The following is a 22,199-nucleotide window of genomic DNA, read 5'->3' on the forward strand; positions in this document are numbered from 1 at the left end:
TTAACTGAATTTGCTTGGGGTTTTGGTGACCCATTAGGTTAGTGTGGGTGTAAATATTTTTATAGGGCATACATATTTTTATTTTTATAATTTTGTATTTTTATCAAGAGATCAAATTCAAATTATTTTTAATTTCTGGTTAAAATTGTATTGGGAGTCCAAAATTATTCATGATGTACATTACATTATACAACTGAAAAGACCTTCAGAGGACAATTAGTTACACTCTGTCAAGTACAATGCGTGTGGCATGTTCCAAAGAGGGCAAAAGAGGCAGATTGCATGATGGCTCCAAACTGGATTTTTGATTTTGGAAGATCTGGAGTAAAGTACTTGTTCTGCTATAGAGTGGTACTAGGATCTTAGGCAAGCTATTTCACCCCTTTATTCCTTAGCCTTATCTTTTGTAAAACAGGACAGTAACTGTAGCTTCTCTATTGGGTTAGAGTAATGATCAAAAGAGATAAAGAACCCAGAGGAGCATCCTGTCACTGAAATCATTAATTAAAACTAATAATACTGTATGACAAATATTCTAGCAATACACTCTATAATCTGACTTAACAGAAACCATTTCATGATTCTGCATGGGAGAGAGTTACACATGTGGTTTGGGATACATCACTGTATTGTTATACAGAAAACATAAGTTAGAATCTAGTCTCTACAACCTACTAATGTAGCCAAGTCACACGTATAGTCTGAGCCTCATTTCCTTATCTGAAAAATGAGAACATTTACATCTCCAAGATGTTGAGAGAATAAAATATGTCAAAAATCTTTGCTCATATAAAAAATAATGAGGAATAACTACTTCCTTTCTTCTGTCTCTGAGGTCAAAGGAATTGTATCCTTCAAAACTTAGTTGTCAGGATTAAAGGATAGAGAATCAAGAGTAGTTTTTCTGAGAGTTAAATTATTACATTTATGAAAATTAATGATACAAAGAATAAAAAGCATCTCAAACCAAAAATGTCAAAGTAGACATGTGGGTGATGGTAACATACCTGCACATGTGAAAAATCCTACGGGTTTATGTCTTTGTTGAGCATGGAACATTGAAATGTAGAAAATATGGGAAGCCGGGAGATAAACTTTGATGCCTTAAGGAAGGAGTAACCCAAACAAATGCCTCATCTGTTCCCTGTGCCGTGTTTCCCTACCGTGGAGATAGATGCAAATGATCGGGTGCTATTACACATTATTATCACTCTAGCTAGATGGCAAATAGGATTCATGTTACCTGAAAAATCTTAATGAACTGCAGTGGAGGTTCTGTCAGGCTCTGCAGGCCAGGTCGGACCTCAGTAGGGATGAGCACTATGACTGATTAGCCCTGTCTGTGATGAGTCAGGAGGAGGGGCAGGAGGGGACACCTTCACATTCCATTTTCAGATCCTTTTATACCACTCATTGCCATTTCTCTGATTTTGAGAACACAAAACTTCTAAGCGCAATATGCATTTCACAAGTCTTTCTGTAGAGAGAACAGCCTGATACCTGAGAGCCAGCTCTCTTAATCATGGTTATTTCTGGCTTGTGAATTATTCCGTTGGCTTCTGGTTCACTGACTAGTTTCTTGTGGGTTTACTTACTCTAACTGGGCAGTAGGGTCCGTGTTCAATTCACAAAGTCCATTTTCTGAGTCAGCAATTTTGATAAGCAGACCCCACACTGTGGTAAATTCACAAAGTAAATTTTATGTGACTTCTTAGTAGCCAAATGGAAGACTGGCTCTCCTGGTCAGAAAATAACTATCAGATACTTCTTTGCAGACTTTAACAAAGACTATTTGTAATCAACTATTTCCAATTTTTCTATTTTCTTAATTTGTAATCAATCATTTCCAATTTTTATATTTTCTTAGTTTTCTTTATTTTTCTTAATTTTTTCTTCACAGGATTGCTTTTGCCAATCTTGACCATCTCTCCTTTTAAAGTGTAAAACCAGCAAGAAAACTGAGTAGACTCTAGTTCTTTGTCGATGATTTCATCAGCCTATTCGCATTACTGAGGTCTTCACCTTTCTTTTGATTCTTCCATGTTTCTTTCTCAAGCCCCAAAACATTCAGACACAGCCCATTTGTGACAGCACCATCCTTTCTTATGTCCATACACCACCCTGATTAAACTTGTGCTTTAATCTTACCTTTCGAACATTTGCCAACCGATTCATCATCAAGGACTCCTCTCGGTCATCATCGTCATCCAGGTCCAGCATCGGCACTCCAAAGGGGTCAATGATGCTACAGCACCTGGAACCTTCGTCCCTTGGGTCAAAGGGGTCCACGATGATGGGCTCTGTTCCTTTTATTTCACAGCGACAGAAGGGGCAGCCCTGGCCATCTGACTCCTGAGGAAACAAAAATGTAATTGGATATAAGAGTTACATATAAATGTAATTGTAATTACATATAAATGTAATGTATAGATGTAATTGCATATAAGAGGTTGTAGGGTAGGCAGTGAGAGTGAGGGAAGGAAGATCTGTCTTGAAGACGACAGAGTAGAACACAGGATAGAGTAGAACATGGAGCCAACAAGATATGCTAAATGTTTAGTATCTCAAATTTTCAAAGAAAAATTTCTCTAAAAATCTCTGATTTGCCAAAGAAAAGGAGCCTGACTTTATTTTTCTGAATGTTCTCTTACAATTGTAATGTAGCAAAACCTCAGGGTCCTGTAAGAAAATGGAAACTGAATCATATCCCATTTTACCAAAAGGCACCAGCTAATTAAACAATCTATACAAAGGACACCTTGATAAAAATTCATTATAAATAAAGTAATAGTATCTGTTAAAACAAGCCATTCTGGAAAACTTCCTGTGCATATAACTATGGATAAATATTTCCATTTAAATTCCTAGGTTTTTAAAAGTCTTGATTTATAATTGGTGGGGGGGGGAAAAAAGTAAATTTACATCCAGAAACCATCATCTGTCCTGAGAGCCTGTCATTCTGACACAGCTCATTTGGAATATAATGCCATGTGAAATATTAAATTTTACCTCTCATCTTGCTTTGAAACTAGATACTGCAAAAAGATTTGTGCTAATACTTTTGGGGCAGAAACTCATTTATTGGTAATTATTGAAGGTTTTGTTCAAAGTCTCCCAATTCCACTCTCAAAACTAACTGAATCAGAATTCACAATTGGCAGGGAAATAGGATAAGACTGTGTTCTCGCCCTGCATATAATGCTTCCTTCCAGAGATAGATGATGCATGATACTCACCACCATGTTTTTCTTTCTGCATTTTACCCTGATTTTAGTAGTGTGTTATTTAAAAAATAGTAATAAAAATCAGGGGCGCCTGGGTGGCTCAGTTAGTTAAGCGTCTGACTCCTGATTTCTCCTCAAGTCATGATCTCACGGTTTCTGGGATGGAGCCCCATGTCATGATCTGCGCTGACAGAGTGGAGCCTGCTTGGGATTCTCTCCCTCTCTCTGACCTCTCCCCCTCTCTCAAAAATAAATAATCCTTAAAAAATAGTAGAAATCATAATATCATATAAAGGCAGAAATGAGATGAATCAGCACCATTTTAGAGAAGAGACAGGGATGTAAAGAGAACTAACATCTTTACAGAAACCATTCAGTACTTAAGACTGCCCCACCCACTTGTTATGGCAGGAAACTGGCGATCTGCATTCCCACAGTGAGTGACACTCTGATCAGCAGTGAAGTAGTACTTTTGCTTCTCCTCTCACTGGACAACTGTCGCTCTGCCACTCCGGCAGACCCTGTGGTAAATGGGTTATTCTTTTCCAAACATCCCTCAGATTAACAAACTGAACATCTCTCTTTGCCACACAAATTGTCAAAAAAGAAAAAAAAACACTCGTTGCATTGGTCAACGAAAAGAAAGCACAACATTCCCTTATTCATTTACTGTTAGATAATTAGGGAAAGATACTTATGGAACTAAGGTGATGCAGAGAAAAAAACCTTCGATGTCTATTGCGGCAAATGCTTAAGGTGGTGCGCTTCAGGCAACTTAAATATTTTGCTCCATCATTCCACAGATGATAAACTTGAGGGTTAATTATTTTATATTATGTTAACAGTTTCTAACACAAGAGTAAATATTTAAGGAAAGCTAAACCTTTCTCCTGTTTTTTTTGTTAACAGGAACATTAAACGTAAGTGCATATTCAATATGTTGTCGGCTATATAAAATCCCCTTATTATAAAAGTCAAAAGGGATCAATATTCTGTGACTATAATGGGATTTTCTTACAGATCTATGTAAGATAATTCAAAAAGATAGTTCTAATATATAAGAGCAAGTTAGGAAAAGACGTTCCTGTGTGTCTTTAATGCATGAAGAAGAGAAAGTAGGATTCTAGGCCCTACATCATTCATTCATATGTTAAAAAATATATGTAGAAAAACTCAAACATATACAGAAGTAGAGAGAAAAGCGTAATTTGTCTGTATACACCTACCACCCCACTTTAACAATTATCATTCATGGCCAAGCTTGTTTCATCTGTACCTTCTACTTCCTGTGGATTATTTTGAAGCATATACTACACATTACATAAATTCATCTATAATGTTTTAGTGTGTGTATCTAAAAATAGAAAAATGTATAAGACTCAACTAAAGTATAATTACCATAATGAAAAATTAATCCACTTGATTTAAACATTAAAGTAATTTTTTTGGTACAGTGCTCAGGATGTTTATGCCACAGCTTTCAGCTACAAAAGCTTCTCTTAGAAACTTCAATGCCAGTTCAATGCCACTTTACACATTGCTTTGGTTAAGGATGGACCTGCAGTTTATGTCATCCATTCCGATAGAGGGTAACTGGAAAGAAGCATTTGGAAAGGGGGCAAACGGGAGGCAATAACAGCACCTTGATGGTTCCAAGAGAAAGACTAGGAATAGTTCTTCTACACCTGAATTTAGATTCTTTCCATCTCTGCTTTCTGAAAGTTTATTTTTTTTAATTTTTTAAACATTTATTCATTTTTGAGAGAGAGTGCGAGTGGGGGAGGGGCAGAAGAAGAGGAAGACATAGAATCCAAAGCAGGTTCCAGGCTCTGAGCTGTCAGCACAGAGCCCGATGCGGGTCCAAACTCATGAGCAGTGAGATCATGACTTGAGCCAAAGTCAGACGCTTAAGCGACTGAGCCACCCAGGCACCCTGTGAAAGTTTAATTTTATACAAATTACTGATGTATGTCAGAGTAGTTGTTTTGTGAGTATACATCATAAAAAATATTTTCTGTTTAGCTTTATCTTTGTTGAAGGTTCACATTACTCACTAAATGAAAAACAACAACAAAAAAATCCTCCCCCAACCCAGCTGCAATGTACATTCACTTTGACTTGCAGACATAGATCACAATGAACATGTCTCCTTAATGATATTTACTGTCATATGACTTCGCCTATCACTCTTTTTCAGTAAACTGAATACTGGCATATGCAAATTAAGTTTAAGTATAAATTCTCAAATGTCACTTTGATACCCTGCCCTAGTTTCTGTCATATGGTTGACTGAATACACTGAAGAATGTCTTCGATAGACATGTAATTTGTCAGGATTGTCCTCAATAATTAAAATAATGCTTCTGTCAACATATACTTAATGCAAGATCAAGGAACATATGTTATTGAAAAAGAAAGACTAATAAATAATTCCTCTTCTAGTCCTCAACATATTCACATTCTGAGAATGGTACAAGGAAGTACTTGGGACTCCATCTATTCTAACAGACTCAACAGATTTTACTTCCTCAAATAAGAAATACTTCTAAACCAAAGCACAGAAGCTATCAGTGAGTGCCACACTCATCTGAAATGTTAACTATGTAATATGCTCATGACAAAACAATTCAGACTCCTATGCCAACCATGAATACTAAGTTAATAATATTAAACATAAATATAACTTTAGGTAACCTGAGAACAAATTAAAATTTTACAGAGAAATAGAAAAAAATTCTTTAAATTCCAAAATTTCCCATTCCCTAGTAACGCCCTATGTAAATATCCAAATAAAGATCAGTATCTCATCATTATCTCATCATCACATGTTGGTCAGTTTCCATATATTTTCTGTTTATGTGTTGTTCATATGGATTTTACCTCCTAAATACCTTCTTTAGTTTTTTAAAGATACATTATACATAGTACAATTTATTTCCTCTCAGGATGAGTATTAGAGGTCACACTTTGTTTTAAAATTAATCTCTACATGGCTTTGCCCATACACAATATACATGGAGAACCCTAAAAAATAAATAGGACTTCTTGAGTCTCATTTTGGAGTGCATTTTATATTTTTTTACTCTGTGTGTGTGTGTGTGTGTGTGTGTGTGCACGCGCACATGCTTTCTATATGAGTAACTTCTAATTTATATTATTTTGCTATCATTTCACATAGATTTGAAGTTACCTTAAATCATTTTAAGGTAAATCATGTAAAGCTTGGAACAATGATAAATAAGTAAATAACTGGATGGATAGATACATACATATACTGAGAATAAAATGTGTCCATACTATGCATTTTCACAGCACACTATTTCCAACAGAAATTCAATAACTTCTTGTTAAAAGGCAAATAAGGAGAGTTAATAGTAATCTTACAACAAATGACTCAGAGTGAAAGAATTGGTTGGTTTTGGTGCTCTTTTATGATGAGCAAGAGAAGACGACATTGATGAATATAGGCTCTTCTGGTTTTAACTTGTAAGGCTCATGAAAACACCAAATCAAAAAAAAAAAAAGGCCCAGAAATTCTGATTCAGGTCACTTGAATTAGAATCCTGCACCCAGCATTTACACGTGTATGTCCCTGGGTAAGCATTCCATCTTATTTTGTAGCGTATAATGAGGGAATGTACAATTTAAGGGATATCTCAAAGATAAAGATAAATTAATTCAAATCCTTCAATGTGCTATGCAAATACTGGCAGAATTACTATAAAAATAATTTCAAAAGCAAAGAAATATAGTAAGACAACTGAAGAAACACGTCTTAGCATCTGAAAAAAATCCACATATCCACAAGAATTCCCATATTATAATGAGATGAATACAATTTTTAAACTACTTTTAAATCACAGAATCACCAATGTTCATAAATTAATAATAATCAGAAATAGGAGACAGTTTCCTAAATGATACTATCGGGTACTACATCAGGAATAATACTATACATATAAGCACTATACATATAAGTCATTTAACCCTATGAAGTACACACCATTATCATCTTCATTTTACCAATAAAAAAACGGAGTTTATAAAATTTGATGGAGGTAACACAGCTAATCATCTGTGTATAGGAAATTACATCCAGGAGGCCTGTTATATGAGCCCAATCATTTCATCATTATACTATCACTATCCTACACTATAACATCAGGATGTAGTAGTTCCTCAAGATCAGATTCATAACCTAGGTTAAAATAAAGTTTAAAAATAGCTGCCTACTATTGATCATTCAAAAATGAAAAAAAACCCCTATTTTGTTCAAATTACAAGTTACAAAACTAACTACTCTAATCAATAAATATTCTATTATCTCTTATTGAAAAGTTTCAGTTTTTACGGACGATGAAAAACTTGTCCTAGTAATTATAGTATTCTTTGGGATACATTTCTTACACAGTAAGACCTTTTAACATAGTTGTTGCTAGCACCCAATTTAAAATGTAATTCAAGAAGTTTATGTGTTTGCATTCTGAGAATGCTTTATTTAAGGGAGCCAACTTTTGAAACACCTATTAAAGGCCTTTGTTAGAGTCAATCAAAAACATTTCCCAGGTGCCAATACCTGCTACTGTCCAGGCACAGCACGGTGCAGTCAGCCCCCACTTAATATAGTCACTGGACTCAGAGTCAAGCATTTGCTCAGCCAAATTTTATTTTCTCCTTCTTTTCATCCCTATGATCCATCACTGTAGTTCATGAGGTAACTGTAACATTTCTGAATGACTCTGGTAGCCCCTACATTATTCCCACAGTGAAGCAGGAGCTCTAACAAACACTTTATCACTTTTATACAAAAAGGCACACATGTAATTAAGGACAGAAATACCAACTTATAACATTCTTACAGGCAAATATAATTTTCTTATTTGTAGTACTATAGTTATGGAATTACACTGAGGCTAGAAACGTGAAGGTTTGCTTTTGAGGAAAGATAGAGTAAAAGATAACTTGTTTGTGCCTTCAATGTGATCATATGAGCTGGCTTCTCACCTCTCTTAGGCAACTACACGTTTTGCCTTACATCGCTCTCTAAATAAGGGACATCCATAAATCTCTTTAATCATATTCCATATTAAAATCAGGGCTTATTTTCATTTAATGACTCTATGAAATATTATTTTGAAAATTCTAATATCTTTCCTTTAAATTATTTGGAAAAAATGCAGAATAAATAATCACAGCAAAAATGTAATTTTACTTTTAATTGAATTAAAGTCCTTGGCAATAATTCAAAACAAGGTTGTATATCTGACTGAGATATATGTATCCATTTTTATTTTGAAAAGAAGATTTGAAGAACATAGTTTAGAATTTGTGCCATTCACAAGCTCAAAAGCCATTTTCTGGATTCCTGGAGAAAAACCCCCATACAGTATGAAAAGAGCCCCTTACTTTACACCTCACGTAGTAAGTCTGCACCATCACTGCTGCTCAATACACTGCTACAAAAAGGAAGATGCAGAGGAGTTCTGGATGAAGAAGAAAAATGTTTTGTTAATATCTATGGAACGGCGAGGAAGTGAAGGAAAACTCCACAAGTTTTATTGCCAAAGACAAAACAGAAAGACCGCACCCGGAGAGATATTGTTTCAAAGATTGCCTCTAGAGAGTTGATTATCCAACTTATTTAGTATTCTGTGCAAACTCTGGCTTGCTTATTCAATTTATTAAATAACACAGATGTTTCAGAAGGAGAAAGAAATATCTGACACCTCTTCAGAGGCATGACTAATGGGCCATTATGACAGAAATTAAAGGGTAACCACTTGCAGCCTGTAACAACTAACCGACACCGCTAGCGTGCATTTCTTAAGGTTTCCGTTAATCACATAAAATTTAAGTTTCCAGTGAATTCAGTTTAAACCAAAGTAGGGCATCGCATGGAAGGAAGAGTGGGTGAAGAATGACTTGCTAAAAAATGCATACTGGCTGGACACATAATGTTTTATGGTTAGGGTTTAATATTTCTTTCCCATTGGACTCTGATTTATCAGAGCTTCTTGGCAGACATGCAGCCTTTAAAATCCTTTTCGTATCAGCATGCCAAGCAAAGTAGTAGAAAGTAACAAAAGATGTCTCAAATCCATAATTAAATTTGAAAGATAACAGGATGTTCATTTCAAGTAATTATTATTAATACTATGCCTCTTTATATAAAACTTTCAGATTTAATTGTAGCTTCTTGAGGGGCAGGCCTGGGTCTTAGTATTCTTCCTAGATCACAGATTCATACAGAACCTAGGACAGAGCAGCTGCCCAGGAATGTTTCCTAGATAAACAGATAAGTAAATGGATTTGAGAAGTTGGAGAATGATGGACCAAATAAGCCATGTCTGCTTCCACCAAGCAAAGCAATAATCCCTAAGCATAACTGAATTTGAAAACAACCGTTTCTCTATAGAAAAAATAAACAAGCTTATACAACAAACACTCTGGCTTTAAAGTCATGAAATATGGACTCTAGCTCTGTGCCAGTGTGAATCCAGAAAACACTGAAAAAGAGAGACCCGAATACTGCACTCATATCCAGACTTCACATTCACACATTTCCCACTGCACCTACAAGTTTAGATACAGTGTCTGACAACATACTGAAAAACTACAGAAATGTTCAATGACGGCTCTTTTAGTTCTCCATTTCACCATCAATTAGGTTAAATCCTGTGAGCAGCTTACTAAGGCCATAATATGGTTTTTAGCATACCTACAGTTTGTCAACTGCATTTTAACTGGATTAACTTTATAACAATTTGATTTTTATTAAGTAATGGGCATTCTGCAGTAACATGTTTAAATGATTTTCAAACATTGCCACTCACATTATATGAAAATTGACAGATCTGTTGGTTGGCAGGAAGCACTACATTGTGAAATCTATATGCAGAGGTAGAAATATTCAGGTTACCCCAAAGTGGAAATGTTCAAAAGTTGATGCTTCCTTTAACCACTAAAATCCCACTGAGATATAAAGACTATGGAATATCACTTTGGAATTCTCAAAACCTAGCCCAAGAACAATTTTCTTCAGGGTAGAAAAAACATGAACCACGGATCACCAAGCATGTGTGTTTTTTTTTTTCACGTAAAAAAGTAATAAAGAGAAACTCAGTTTCACTGCCTCTAGGTTAGTGCCAGTATTACTGCAATAAAAGCAATAAAAGTAAAATAATGTGGCTAAAAAATAAGTGGACAAAATCAAAATGTGAAAAGTTGAAGGGAATCATCCAGCAGCTACTGAACAGCACAAATGGATCTGAGGTTTAAAATTCTTAGAATTCAATCTCAGATCTTAAGCATAATAAAAGTCTTTGAAAAAAAATCGTAGATACTCTTCAGAAGAGAAATGAACAGAAAAATGGTTTTGATCTACAATATCAACAATTCATCTAAATTATCTTTATAGCATGTTTTCAATGTAATCTTAGTCTTTTTCTCTTTACACCATCTACCATACAGTCCATAAATATTTACTGAGTAACTACTACTGTGAAAGCAGAAAGCATGCTAGAAGAGAGGGATTCTAAGCTAGGTTCTAGAAGAAAAATAGGTAAATATATAATGTTTACAATACAAATACAATGAGGTAAGAGTTTGCAGGGACACATATAAAATATATAAGAATATTTATTGATTGCAAAGTATTTTGTGTGGGAAGAATTAAAAAAATGCTGAAATAATGCTTTTGAATATTCTTCATCAACCTATAAGCAAATTTCAATGATCAGATTAAAATAACATTAAATACTAATAACATGAGTGTGATATAATTTGATTACTATTTCAACCTTCTGAGTAATTTTTCATTTGTCATTTTTTGTTTAGTTCACTTAGTAAACTACTAGTTTTATAATGATCTTCTACTAAAAATTTACTCAAAGACTATTTTGAATGCTTTGCAATTTATGTAGTTCCTCAATTTCTAAAACTAAAATTGACAAGTAGTTCAGAGTAAAAAAAACAAAAGCAAATGTTTACAATTTACAAATATGATTGGGCACATCTTAAATAAGGCGATTAGACTAATATTAGAAATCATGAAGTGAATCAAGGCATTGAGGAACTGTACCATTTGAGAATACACAGTAATACACAGAAATGCTGTGGTGATGTAAGGGACAAAGGATCATGGCCACAGGAAAACAGCACTGTTTCTGCAAATAGTTCACAAATATTTACTAAATTACTAAATAAAATGCATAGTATTGTCCCTGAAATTTTAAACATAAATTTCTTTCAAGAAGTATATAAAAAGTTAAACGAATAAAATCTGTTCTATATTCAGTCATACTCCTTACATACTCTGGGCTTCCAGGGAAACAGCTATTTTGTATGATGCTTCAACCAATCTTTACTAATCAAAGGTTTCTGCCAAACTAATGGAAGCTTCTGACGTGTAACCCCCTTAACATCCATATACCAGGTTGGTATCAAGTTAAAGGTGCCAAGTCCTGCCATATGTTCGTATGTGTATGCTCCCAGACTAAGACCCCGACAACAGAGGCCCAAACTATGCCACAGAATACACACAGGGCCACAGAATATTTAAATTTGGTACCAGACTAAAATTCTGGTTTTCTTTAGGAAGAAATACAAATTTTTAGCTTCTTTGTACCCAAGAAAGCCATACCACCTTCCTGAAGGCATAAATCAATCCAAAGTCACAATCCAACTGTGACAAACACAACTGGCTTCTACTTACCCTGAGATACTGAATGGTTATCAGGTAAAGCAAATCATTATAACATACATAGTCCCACCTGTCAGTCAGGCACTGACTCAATATCTCTGTATTATTTTCTACTGATTGATGTGAAATATACTTGCAAACATAGTTCTCCCTTCTGCCAGCATAACTTGTTGAAAGTCATTTATAAAAAGACATGGTCAAGTCTGCAGAACAATTATTAACATAACTTACATAGCAGTCGGTGCCTGTACATTGAGAATGAGTTTGCTGACGCCACACTGAGCAGCCCTCTGCCTCCCTGTTCTCCCTGTGCTACAAAAAATTCACCTATACCATGAAGGGATAAAGGGAAACGAGGGCAAGGATATCAAGGAAAACCTAAGTAAAATAACAACCAAATGCACACTCAAAGAGAGCAGTATAGGGATGTTGAACCATTTTTACTGAGGTAGCAAAGATGTCTAGGGGTTCAGAAATGGCATTGAAAAAGTAAATCAAATTTAACTCATTTTCCAGTTCTTCCTCTTTTGCTTCATCCATTTTTCAAACCTCCCCAAAGGAAGAAAGAGTTCCTTTTTATAAGATTGTAAAAACTATTATATTATCAATAAATGAGCTCAACGCTCCAGAGCCTGCATTCTCCCTGTCTGACTCTCTAAGACTAGCCTTAGACAAAGCAGAGGCTACAGGTTAGACAGAAGATCAAGCCTGAGAGGGCTCAGGAATGGGGTAGGTATGTTGATTATATACTTAACAGCAAAAATTTTTAAAAAGTTTGAAAATTTAGTTTGCTTTCTAAACCCCATCAACAATATTGACTTCGATATTGACTGTGTTAAAGAGCAGTGAAAAAAATGACTTGATCGAAATCTTCTGTGAATCCTTCAAATACTCAAAACTGGAAATCTGTCCCAAGACTCATTTTCAAGCCCCCAACCTCTATCACAGACAAAGAAACATAAGAAAGCCCATGGGGAAACTAATTATTGTCTGTTCTTATTCTAAAACATCAAACCAACTGGTATTTATTGAATATTTGCATAAGAAGTGACTTAGATTCTGCTTTAGTAAACTGGAAGATGTTATGCCTTTTCCTGGGAGAACTGTTAAGTATTCGGGAGACTTTCTCTGTCAGAGTCTCCCATTTTTGCCTTAAGAGGCAGCCAATGACATACCTGAGACAGGAGTCAGACCTCCTCCTAAGAAGAGGGCCAGTTGAAACATCAACATAAGATTTATCTATGAGGGTTTGTTTTGCTTCAGAATGTGACCTACTATAAATAGAATGTGACCTACAATTAATCATATAAATATGATTAGTTGGAAATACTGATAAGTGACATTCCGAAATCAGTGGTGCCGCAGAGGCATAAACTACTCATGACTAAATCCTAAAATTAAACTGCACATGCAAAGGAAACAATATAACACATAGCACAAAAATGAAATGATATAAAACAAAAAACCAAACACATGAGATTTTTCAATTTACTCCAAGAAAGCACTTATCAGACCATTTGCTGAATGATTAAGATGGAGAAAACTGAAAAGAGAAATAGCAACAGAGAATATAAGGAAGACATAACTGATGCTCATTAAATTTTGATTATACCTGCCATGCTGTAAGGCAAGAGGTGCACATCAAATGCCCACAAGGCTCAATCTTGACATCTTTGTCGTTCTCAGCACAAATTTTACAGAGCTGAAAAGTGGATCCCATTTCACAATATAATTCATATTGTTCCTGGAATTTGGGGGAGGGGAGAAAAAGGCAATGTTAATGCATTTCTAATATGAACGGGTACTATTGAATTTTCTCAAATACAGACTTACAGTAAACGTCTCACACTTGATCCTGTCAGCAATGTGACTGCTTAAGACATGTTTTAAATTGGTAATCACAACTTGGTCTACAAAATCATTTTCTAAAACATTTAAGCTCATATCAGCAACTGTATAAGCTCTGTAATACTTCAGACTACCTAATGTTTTGTATCGTTCCTTTAGGAAGGGATTTGCTTCAATACTGACTCAAAAGACAAAAGTTATGGTTTTAAAAGAAATATAAATAGTTTTAGTTTCTTTGTAAATTCCACATTCTCATCTAATTCAATGTAAAAATCACAACTACATATATATATAATGTATATTACATAGATATATAATTCTAACTGAACATTAAACTTTACTTCTTAAATAACTTTAGAAATTCTGGAACAGAAGAGAAGCAACATTTGCCCAGCTCTTTCTGCATGTGGTCCACTTATGTTATATAATCTCTACAGCATAATAAGATACCTGAAATTGAAAAAAAATACCTGAGGCTCAATAAGTTTAAATTATCTTCCTCAAATTCTACATTAAATTTCTAAGTCTAAATTGCATACTGTTTTCCCAATCTAGCACCGTGAGGAAAACTAATCACTCCAGCAACCAAAAGATGTTTTATGAAACATCTATTCTCTTGATTTACTAGTTTTGAACATTTTGGTATACTACAATTCTTGGTGTCTAAATATTGAAAAGCTGTAGGTCACAAAGAAGACACAAATATTATCAATAAGTATAAAGAAAATATGAAAAAAGGTGTTAAAAGGCATACAAAGAAAAGTAATTATAGAAATAAGAATTCATTTAAAATAGGCAATGTTTCAGTCAATAAGTGCCTAGTAGGTACATGGCCCTGGGCAAGATAAATAAATGACAATATTTAGCTGTAGCCTACTATAAGATCTTACATCTTGGTGAGAAAAAAAATATATATATACACCTATATACAAAGATACATGCACATACACACATTCATATGTAAATTGTCTACCCTGAAGTATGTATGTTTGTACAATTTTTAAAGAAATTAAGAAAAAAGATGACAGTGGATCAAGATAAAAACTAAATAAATCTAAAGCAATTAAAATTAAATTGTAAGTTGGGGTATCTGGCTGACTCAGCTGGATGAGCATCTGACTCTTTATCTCAGGGTTGTGAATCCAAGCCCCATGTTCGGTGTAGACATTAAACAAAACTTTTTAAATAAATAAATAAATAAATAAATAAATAAATTATAAGTCACTAAAGTCTCTAAAATAATCAATAAGTATTTATATTGTTATGACATCCAAAGGACCACTTATCATTACAAAATTACAATAAGCTAAAATCACAGATAATGAAATACTACTCGTGAATACATATTTTTAAACTGTGGTCTCATAAAGAGGAACTATCTTTTGTGAGTGTGCTTTTACATGTATTAGAACATACAGAATCATTTAGATAATTAAAATAATGCCAATTATATATCAAATTTAAAACACTGCCCATCCATCAACTGTACATACATCAATAAATGTGTTTCACATAATAATACCAAGAACACTGGGACTAAATCTAGAGAACCAGAAATAAAATTAAAAAAACTATATTTTGCCTTCCCCAAAACTATAATTTCTGATTTTTATTAGATTTTTATTACTTACAAAGCATAAAATATCTAAATTATAAAATACTTTAAAACTAGATTACACATAAAGTAAAATATTCATTTTCTCACTTTAATCTTCTTCCTAATTCCCAAAACCTTCCTACTCCCTCAGTTAAGTACTGTTACCAGTTTGGTAGTTTTTAATTTTTATTTTTAAAAAGTATGTTCATATGTTCATATATGGTAATTTCCTTCTTTCTTTCCAGAAATTAACTTATGTAATGTAACTTTACAAAATGAAATGTTATATAATTGAACTTTACACTAATGGGACATTTTTATGTAAATAAAGATGCTGAAGTTCCCGTGTGAGTATATAGAGCTGCCTTCCTCCCATTAATGACTCTAGGATAATGCAGTATGAACATATGATGGTTTGCTTAACCTATGACTAAATAGTTTTGCACTTAAAATTTTTCATTTTCAGGAAGACTGTTAAAGTGAATATCCCGATGTACAGATATTTCTGTGTATATGTGAGTGGTATATACAGAATCCAGAGTCAAAAAGGTTTTCATTTAGATTTTGATTAACTACTATCATCCTCAAGAAAGGCTTTATAGGGGCGCCTGGGTGGCTCAGTTGGTTAAGCTTCCGACTTTGGCTCAGGTCATGATCTCACAGTTCGTGGGTTCAAGCCCCGCGTTGGGCTCTGTGCTGACAGCTAGCTCAGAGCCTGGAGCCTGTCTTCAGATTCTGTGTCTCCCTCTCTCTCTGACCCTCCCCTGTTCATGCTCTCTTTCTCTCTCTCTAAAATAAATAAAAACAATTAAAAAAATTTAAAAAAAAAAGAAAGGCTTTATAATCTAGACACACTCCCTTTCAATTCATGAGGTTGTCAACAATGACTTATAAGAATATAATTAGGAGCTTCAATAAGCTTCAATTACACATTTGACTCTAAAAGCTAATGCATATTATTATTCTAGTCTTCTTTGGAATTTGTCAATCTATAGCTCTCTCCTCATATCTATCTACCTTCCTATGGGTTTACCTATGTCTCTGCATGAATGCCAACATGATATTGTAAGCAAGAATATTAACAGCAGACATTTCTATCCAAAGAAATGGAGAAAGTATTTTTTTCAAATACTCTTAGAATTCCTTTAAGTATATTTTGCATAAAACATCAGTACAAAATTTAAGCTACAGTAAAAGAGGATGCTTTTTATTTCAAAATATTAGATACATAATTATGCATGCATTACCAGAAACTGTCCTTACCTGGGTAACTTTTATATGATCATGTGGTGTAGGTTCACATAATCCAGTTAAATCAGGATTATAGCTCCTCCCATCAGGATAAAGATAGCTGAATTATAAACAGAAAGATTATCATAAATATACAACTTTTAATTGCATTTAAGATTATTTATTCAGATTATTCTATATTCAAACCCACATGTTGAAGTTTCCTTTTTAAGTAACTTATATTAAGAACCTTTGCTATTGTTTCCATAATAATACAAGTTACTTTTAGGGCATTTAAAATCTAGAAATCATGTTCATATAAGAAATACAGGATGAACATGGACTCAGCCACTAAGCAACTATTTTCAATTAAATACCTCTACTATATGTCTTTTAGGTAAGTTAAAAATTTATTTTTCTGGTCACTTGTGGTCTATTCGAAAACACTCTGAATGCATACCTACTTGCAATGATTATGTCTTTTCATGTGAAGCACAGTTAATGTGAACTGCATCATTTAACACCATGCTTAGTAAATTGCGGGAAAAATAGAATTTTTAAAGGTTTTTTTTATAAAAAAAATTATACTTTATAGGTTTCCTATAAATATTTATATTTATATTTTTATAGGTTTCCTATAAAAGTTATGCAAACACCTCTCTGATGTTCCTGTTTTTCCAGTTTCTCATCCTCTGTCTTTCCATTTATCCTTTCAATCATTCCCCCATGGACACACACCAACACACTCACACGTACACACACATTTAAAGAAATTAGAAAGTGCTACAGTTATGTTTCATTTGCTTCAAATCAAGCTACAAACACAGAATCATTTATAAATATGAAGCTCCGTTATTAATTTTATTTTTATGTTTCTGAGAAAGAGCATGTGTGCACACAGGGGAGGGACAGAGACAGGGAGAGAGGATCTCAAGCAGGCTCTACACTGTCAGAGCCCAACCCGACATGGGGCTCGATCCCACGAGCCATGAGATCATGACCTGAGCCAGAATCCAGTCAGACACTTAACTGAGTGAGCCACCAAGGTGCTCTGAGGTTCCATTATTATAGAGAATTAAAGTTAGGATTAAAAATTGTACTAATAATGCCATGTTTTTGTGCTACAAGTGTTTACTCATTCATTCATTTAAAAATGAAGTTTACTGTGTTGGTAAATATCTATTTTAGATTTTTAAAAAGATAACATTACAACTGATTAAGTTATAGTTCATTTTGTTTAGGAGCTATTCTAACTGCCTTGAATGAAAAACTAAGAATGCAATACTACTGTGGTCAATATCTTAAGGGGCAAAGCTGCACTAAATCTATTATGTGAAGTAACAAAAAATATTTATTCTTAGTCTATGAATCTGTTCATAAGTGTTAAAATTTACCTGGTAAAACCAGGAAAAAAATTGAACTTTAGATGACAGATAAGTCTCCTACAGTAAGGAACAGATCAGTGAGGTGATTTTTTTTTTTTTTTTTTTTACAATTTAGAAAAAGCAGTTGACTACATCTGTAATGACAAATTTAGAGTGTTATCACAGAGGTAGATTAAAATCCTCTTCTTAAATGAAGAGCATTAAGCAAAAGTTGGTAAGTAGCTTTCTTGTTATATCCTAAAATGGGGCCAGTTTTAAAAATTATGGCATAACATTTTGCTCATCATCATCACACTTAAAAAACATGTACAAATTCTATGAAGAATTCAAAACTGAAAGATTACAAAAATGACAGTAAGATTGCTCGAGGAAATGTTAAAAGGTTCTATTTAAGGTGCAAGGGGCAGTTTGGTGATTACTGTCCTTAGTAAACGACGGTGCTACTGATGAGACCCTCTCAGTGGCAAGGAAGGAATAAAGGATCTTGGCTCGTTATCAGAGTAAACTTCGTTATTACCTATGTCACACTGTACTGGATTAACTGTAAGGAGGGACAGCTGACCTGGATAATACTGTAATATCCCGTGTGTTACTGATCTGAGGGGTAAAAAAAAGCCCAACATAATAATATCTATTTTAATGTAATCTAAATATCTCATCCATTTTTAACTAAGATTAAAATGTTAATCTGACCTGTTTTAATGTAATCTATCACTAAAGTTCAAATTCAACTAACTAAATGCCTTTGGAGGGGTGCTTATGTGTGTGAGTGTGTGTGTATGTAAATACTGACAGCTGATTTGCATAGGAGCTCACAGGCTAAACACTAATTACAATATTGTAACTAGTTATTTTTTTATTGGCTTTTAAAAATAGAGAGAAGGCATTATAAGCAATATAAATAAGCTGTATCAAAATTACTAAATTTACAGATTTGCCCACTCATAACCTCCATATATAAAATAAAACTTTATAGCACATTTTCTTAAAAACAAAATCCTATTATCAGTGAATCAAAAGCTTTGAAATTTATGATAATTAAAAAAAATAGAAAGACACACGGTACCAGTTTGCCCTATAATTCTCAGGTAACTATTTCTTGAAAGCTCATAACTTATTAAAAAAATAAATTTTTTCCCTTCACATATATCCCACCACTTTTTCTCTCTTGCAATTATTTTAGAAAAGGTGTAACTTAAATTATTTGCTCTTTGCTAACTCTGCTGAACTTTTCCTGCTAGGTTTCTTTCACAATCTGTGCTACAGCAAATAAGGGAATAACACTCTCTAAGTTACTTAGCAAGGGCAAAGGGAAAGAAAAGTGAGCATGATGATGTGACAACAGAACAAACTAGAAAACAGAACAAAAGGATGAAGGGAGTGGCACATAGACTAAAATGACTAAAATGAAAGAGGGGTATTTACTACGAAGGCACCCATCTATCAGATTGTCTACAGTTTATGGAAGAAAAAGGCATTCTTACTCTAAAATAAAAAGGAAAACTTATTTTAAAATTTTAAAAAAGAATAGCCAAAGATAAACTGAATTCAGCTACCAACATATAACTCTGGGGCAAGGACTTAATATCAGAAGAAAGACACAACGGGAAGGGGTGAGAAAAGGGTAAGAAGAAGAAACAGAAAATCTATTACCACTGGTCTAAAAGTAAAACTAGGAATTTGAGGGTTACATGAAGCAACAGAAGTCAGTTATTTTAAAGAATTATCTTTTCATAATTTTTTTGGTCTATTAACTACTGTTAAGTCCTTTTTTCCCTGTGTGAGATATAAACTCATGTTGTACTTTGATGTTGGAATTTATTTGCTATAAAATATAATTTAATTTAAGTTGGTTACCTTAAAATGAGTACTTTAAGAGAAGAACAATAAAACCCAAGGAGCACCCATTCCTTCATCTTGAAAAAACAAAAAACAAAACAAAACTGCCAGATCATCAGACTATCTTTTCTCTCCATTGCAAAGCAGTGTTTATCTTTCAAATTGGTGTAATAAGCACCCTGACTCCCATTTCTCATACTCACAATCCTTCCCTGCTGCCGTCAATCAGGGCTTGAAATAAGGGCTTGTTATGTGGGATGGTCTGTAAGATATTGCCATCCCCCGTCACATAGCCGATGGCCCACTGTCCCAATCTAGTGCAGCTTAACCGGAAAATGTAGCTGTAAGACATGAAAAAATTGATGTTTAGTCACATTCAGAACGTAGGCTAACTACTAAACAATGTGTTAGATTTTTTGAAGTCAAAAAAATAAACAGAATAATTTGGAATATCTAAAATAACTTTCTATCTTTTTATTTTAACCTCGCTGTCCTTCTCCATTCATTGATCTGTAACTCCAATCATTGATCTGTATAAGCGCTGATAATAATTCCATTTAAATACCTCCAGGGCTAGAGGACAAAAGAACTGAAGTTGATGTACTTGAGTATTAAAGGTTCTACTGCCATCCATCAGCAGGTGCCTTAAATGAAACAGTTGATGCCATGAAACAGCTAGGACCGGACTCAGTTTTGGAAGGTAAAAAATGAAAGAAGTAACAATTTGTTCACCTCAGACCGAAATGGAGTCAGTTTCTACTGTGTAATTCAATATATTACTTTGAAATTTTAAAACTAGTCATTTTTAGTTGTTAATGACTTGTTTGAAAATAATAACTTTTCTTTCAAGCGTTTCAGCCATTCACCCTTAAGTGAGAGATCAAAAGCGCCGAACTATATTAATGAGAAGGCAAACTAGATTAAGTTCATGGCTGCCATTTAACCCTGTCCAGTTCAATGTCTTGAAATAGAAAGGCAAAATAGTTCAAAAACATAAATCAAATTAATGACAAGGAGACACTGATGTGGGTTTTAAATTCATTGTTATTTATTTATGAATATAGCTATCTACTTATTTCATTTTAGAGCGTTTATCTTTATTTAAGTGTATTTCACTCAATCTTGCCATCATGATAACCATATCTGGATTTTATAACCCCTTAAGCAGCTCAAAAGTAGGTAAACAATCTGCTAAATTTGAGTACCCTGACTGCTATACATACGTGACAGAAATTCCTCTCTCTTAATAAACATTAGTTACTGATGAACCAAGTACTACAAAAATAACTGTTCAGGATACTTTAACATATATAACAGCTATACAGTCATTGAATCTAATTAACTTGTATATTTAGTACTGAAATGTAGTTTCATTTTCAAAGAAAACTGGGTTCTTAAAGAAAGGAAGAAGTTATGGTTTTTAAATACTAAGAACTTCATACTTGTTTTAGAACCTTTGGAAAGGACTCTTAAAGAAAGTCCAAGAACATGTTCTCCTAGAGAGCCTGAAAATAGAGTATCAACCTGCCAATTAATGAAATCCTTAATCAGAATCATAGAGAAAATAATTGCACACTGACTATGGCTGTCAGTTGGATCCCAAAAAAAGCAAAACCTGAGAGACTCAAATGTCCTTGGAATAGGTCCCACTATTTTCTGTACCATGAAGCCAAAGAAATACTTTCCAAGAGGAAGTAACAGTTTAACAGGTATTCCGCAACACAAGTATTGATCAAAATTATTTTACTTGTTCACTGAGTTTTCCTAAACTTTACATTTTAAATACCACATCCCACTTTACACATAACAATTTACCACAGACTGATCATTTCACCTTTGCCTTAAAACCTAGGCAAAGCTACAGGGCAAGGCGTTACATACAGGGCAAGTTGGGAAGAAAAGGTAGACATTCTTTGGGAGCTATTCTTTTGCCCTTCAGATAACTATTCCAATAGTGATGAGGCCTGGCTTTTGCTCCCAACAATATTCTCTCCCAACATTATTTATCTCTGTCCTCTTAAACAAGAGAGCATAAAAGGGATTTGGTTTCTAAATTTCCCAAATAACTTCTGTGTTAAATTTGTACAATTGTGTAATTTTAAATATAAACATAGCACATCTTTCAAATTGTACTCCAAGAACAAGAAGATACTTTGGTGCCAATCTAAGGAGTAGAAGTTACGGAAAAATTTGGTTATGAGAGATCCTTGACCAAAACAGAATGACTCATCTAAGCCACCATCAACATCTCAATGAGAACCAACTCTCCTTAGAAGAAGACTTAGAAGAAGACTTCAACAGGAACTAAACTGTTTTCGGTTCTCCCTGCCTTCTTTTTATATACAAATAAATGCTTGAAACTGGGGCACCTGGGT

At 34.0% G+C, this 22,199-nt stretch overlaps 1 protein-coding gene across 8 annotated transcripts in view; it reads right to left on the reverse strand.

The window, feature by feature from the left end:
- CBLB (Cbl proto-oncogene B) overlaps positions 1–22,199 on the reverse strand; it is a 213,007-nt gene that overhangs the window by 73,526 nt on the left and 117,282 nt on the right. For all 8 annotated transcript variants that reach the window (XM_029939225.1, XM_029939228.1, XM_029939227.1 and 5 more), the window contains 4 exons: positions 20,028–20,165; positions 16,634–16,721; positions 13,538–13,669; positions 2,149–2,352 (listed from right to left, as the gene is read on the reverse strand). In XM_029939225.1, the coding sequence (XP_029795085.1) occupies positions 2,149–2,352; positions 13,538–13,669; positions 16,634–16,721; positions 20,028–20,165 (562 nt within the window). The remainder of the gene's footprint in view (positions 1–2,148; positions 2,353–13,537; positions 13,670–16,633; positions 16,722–20,027; positions 20,166–22,199) is intronic.

The sequence above is a fragment of the Suricata suricatta genome, chromosome 5, assembly GCF_006229205.1.
Source record: "Suricata suricatta isolate VVHF042 chromosome 5, meerkat_22Aug2017_6uvM2_HiC, whole genome shotgun sequence".
In the NCBI taxonomy this organism is placed as follows: Eukaryota; Metazoa; Chordata; class Mammalia; order Carnivora; family Herpestidae; genus Suricata; species Suricata suricatta.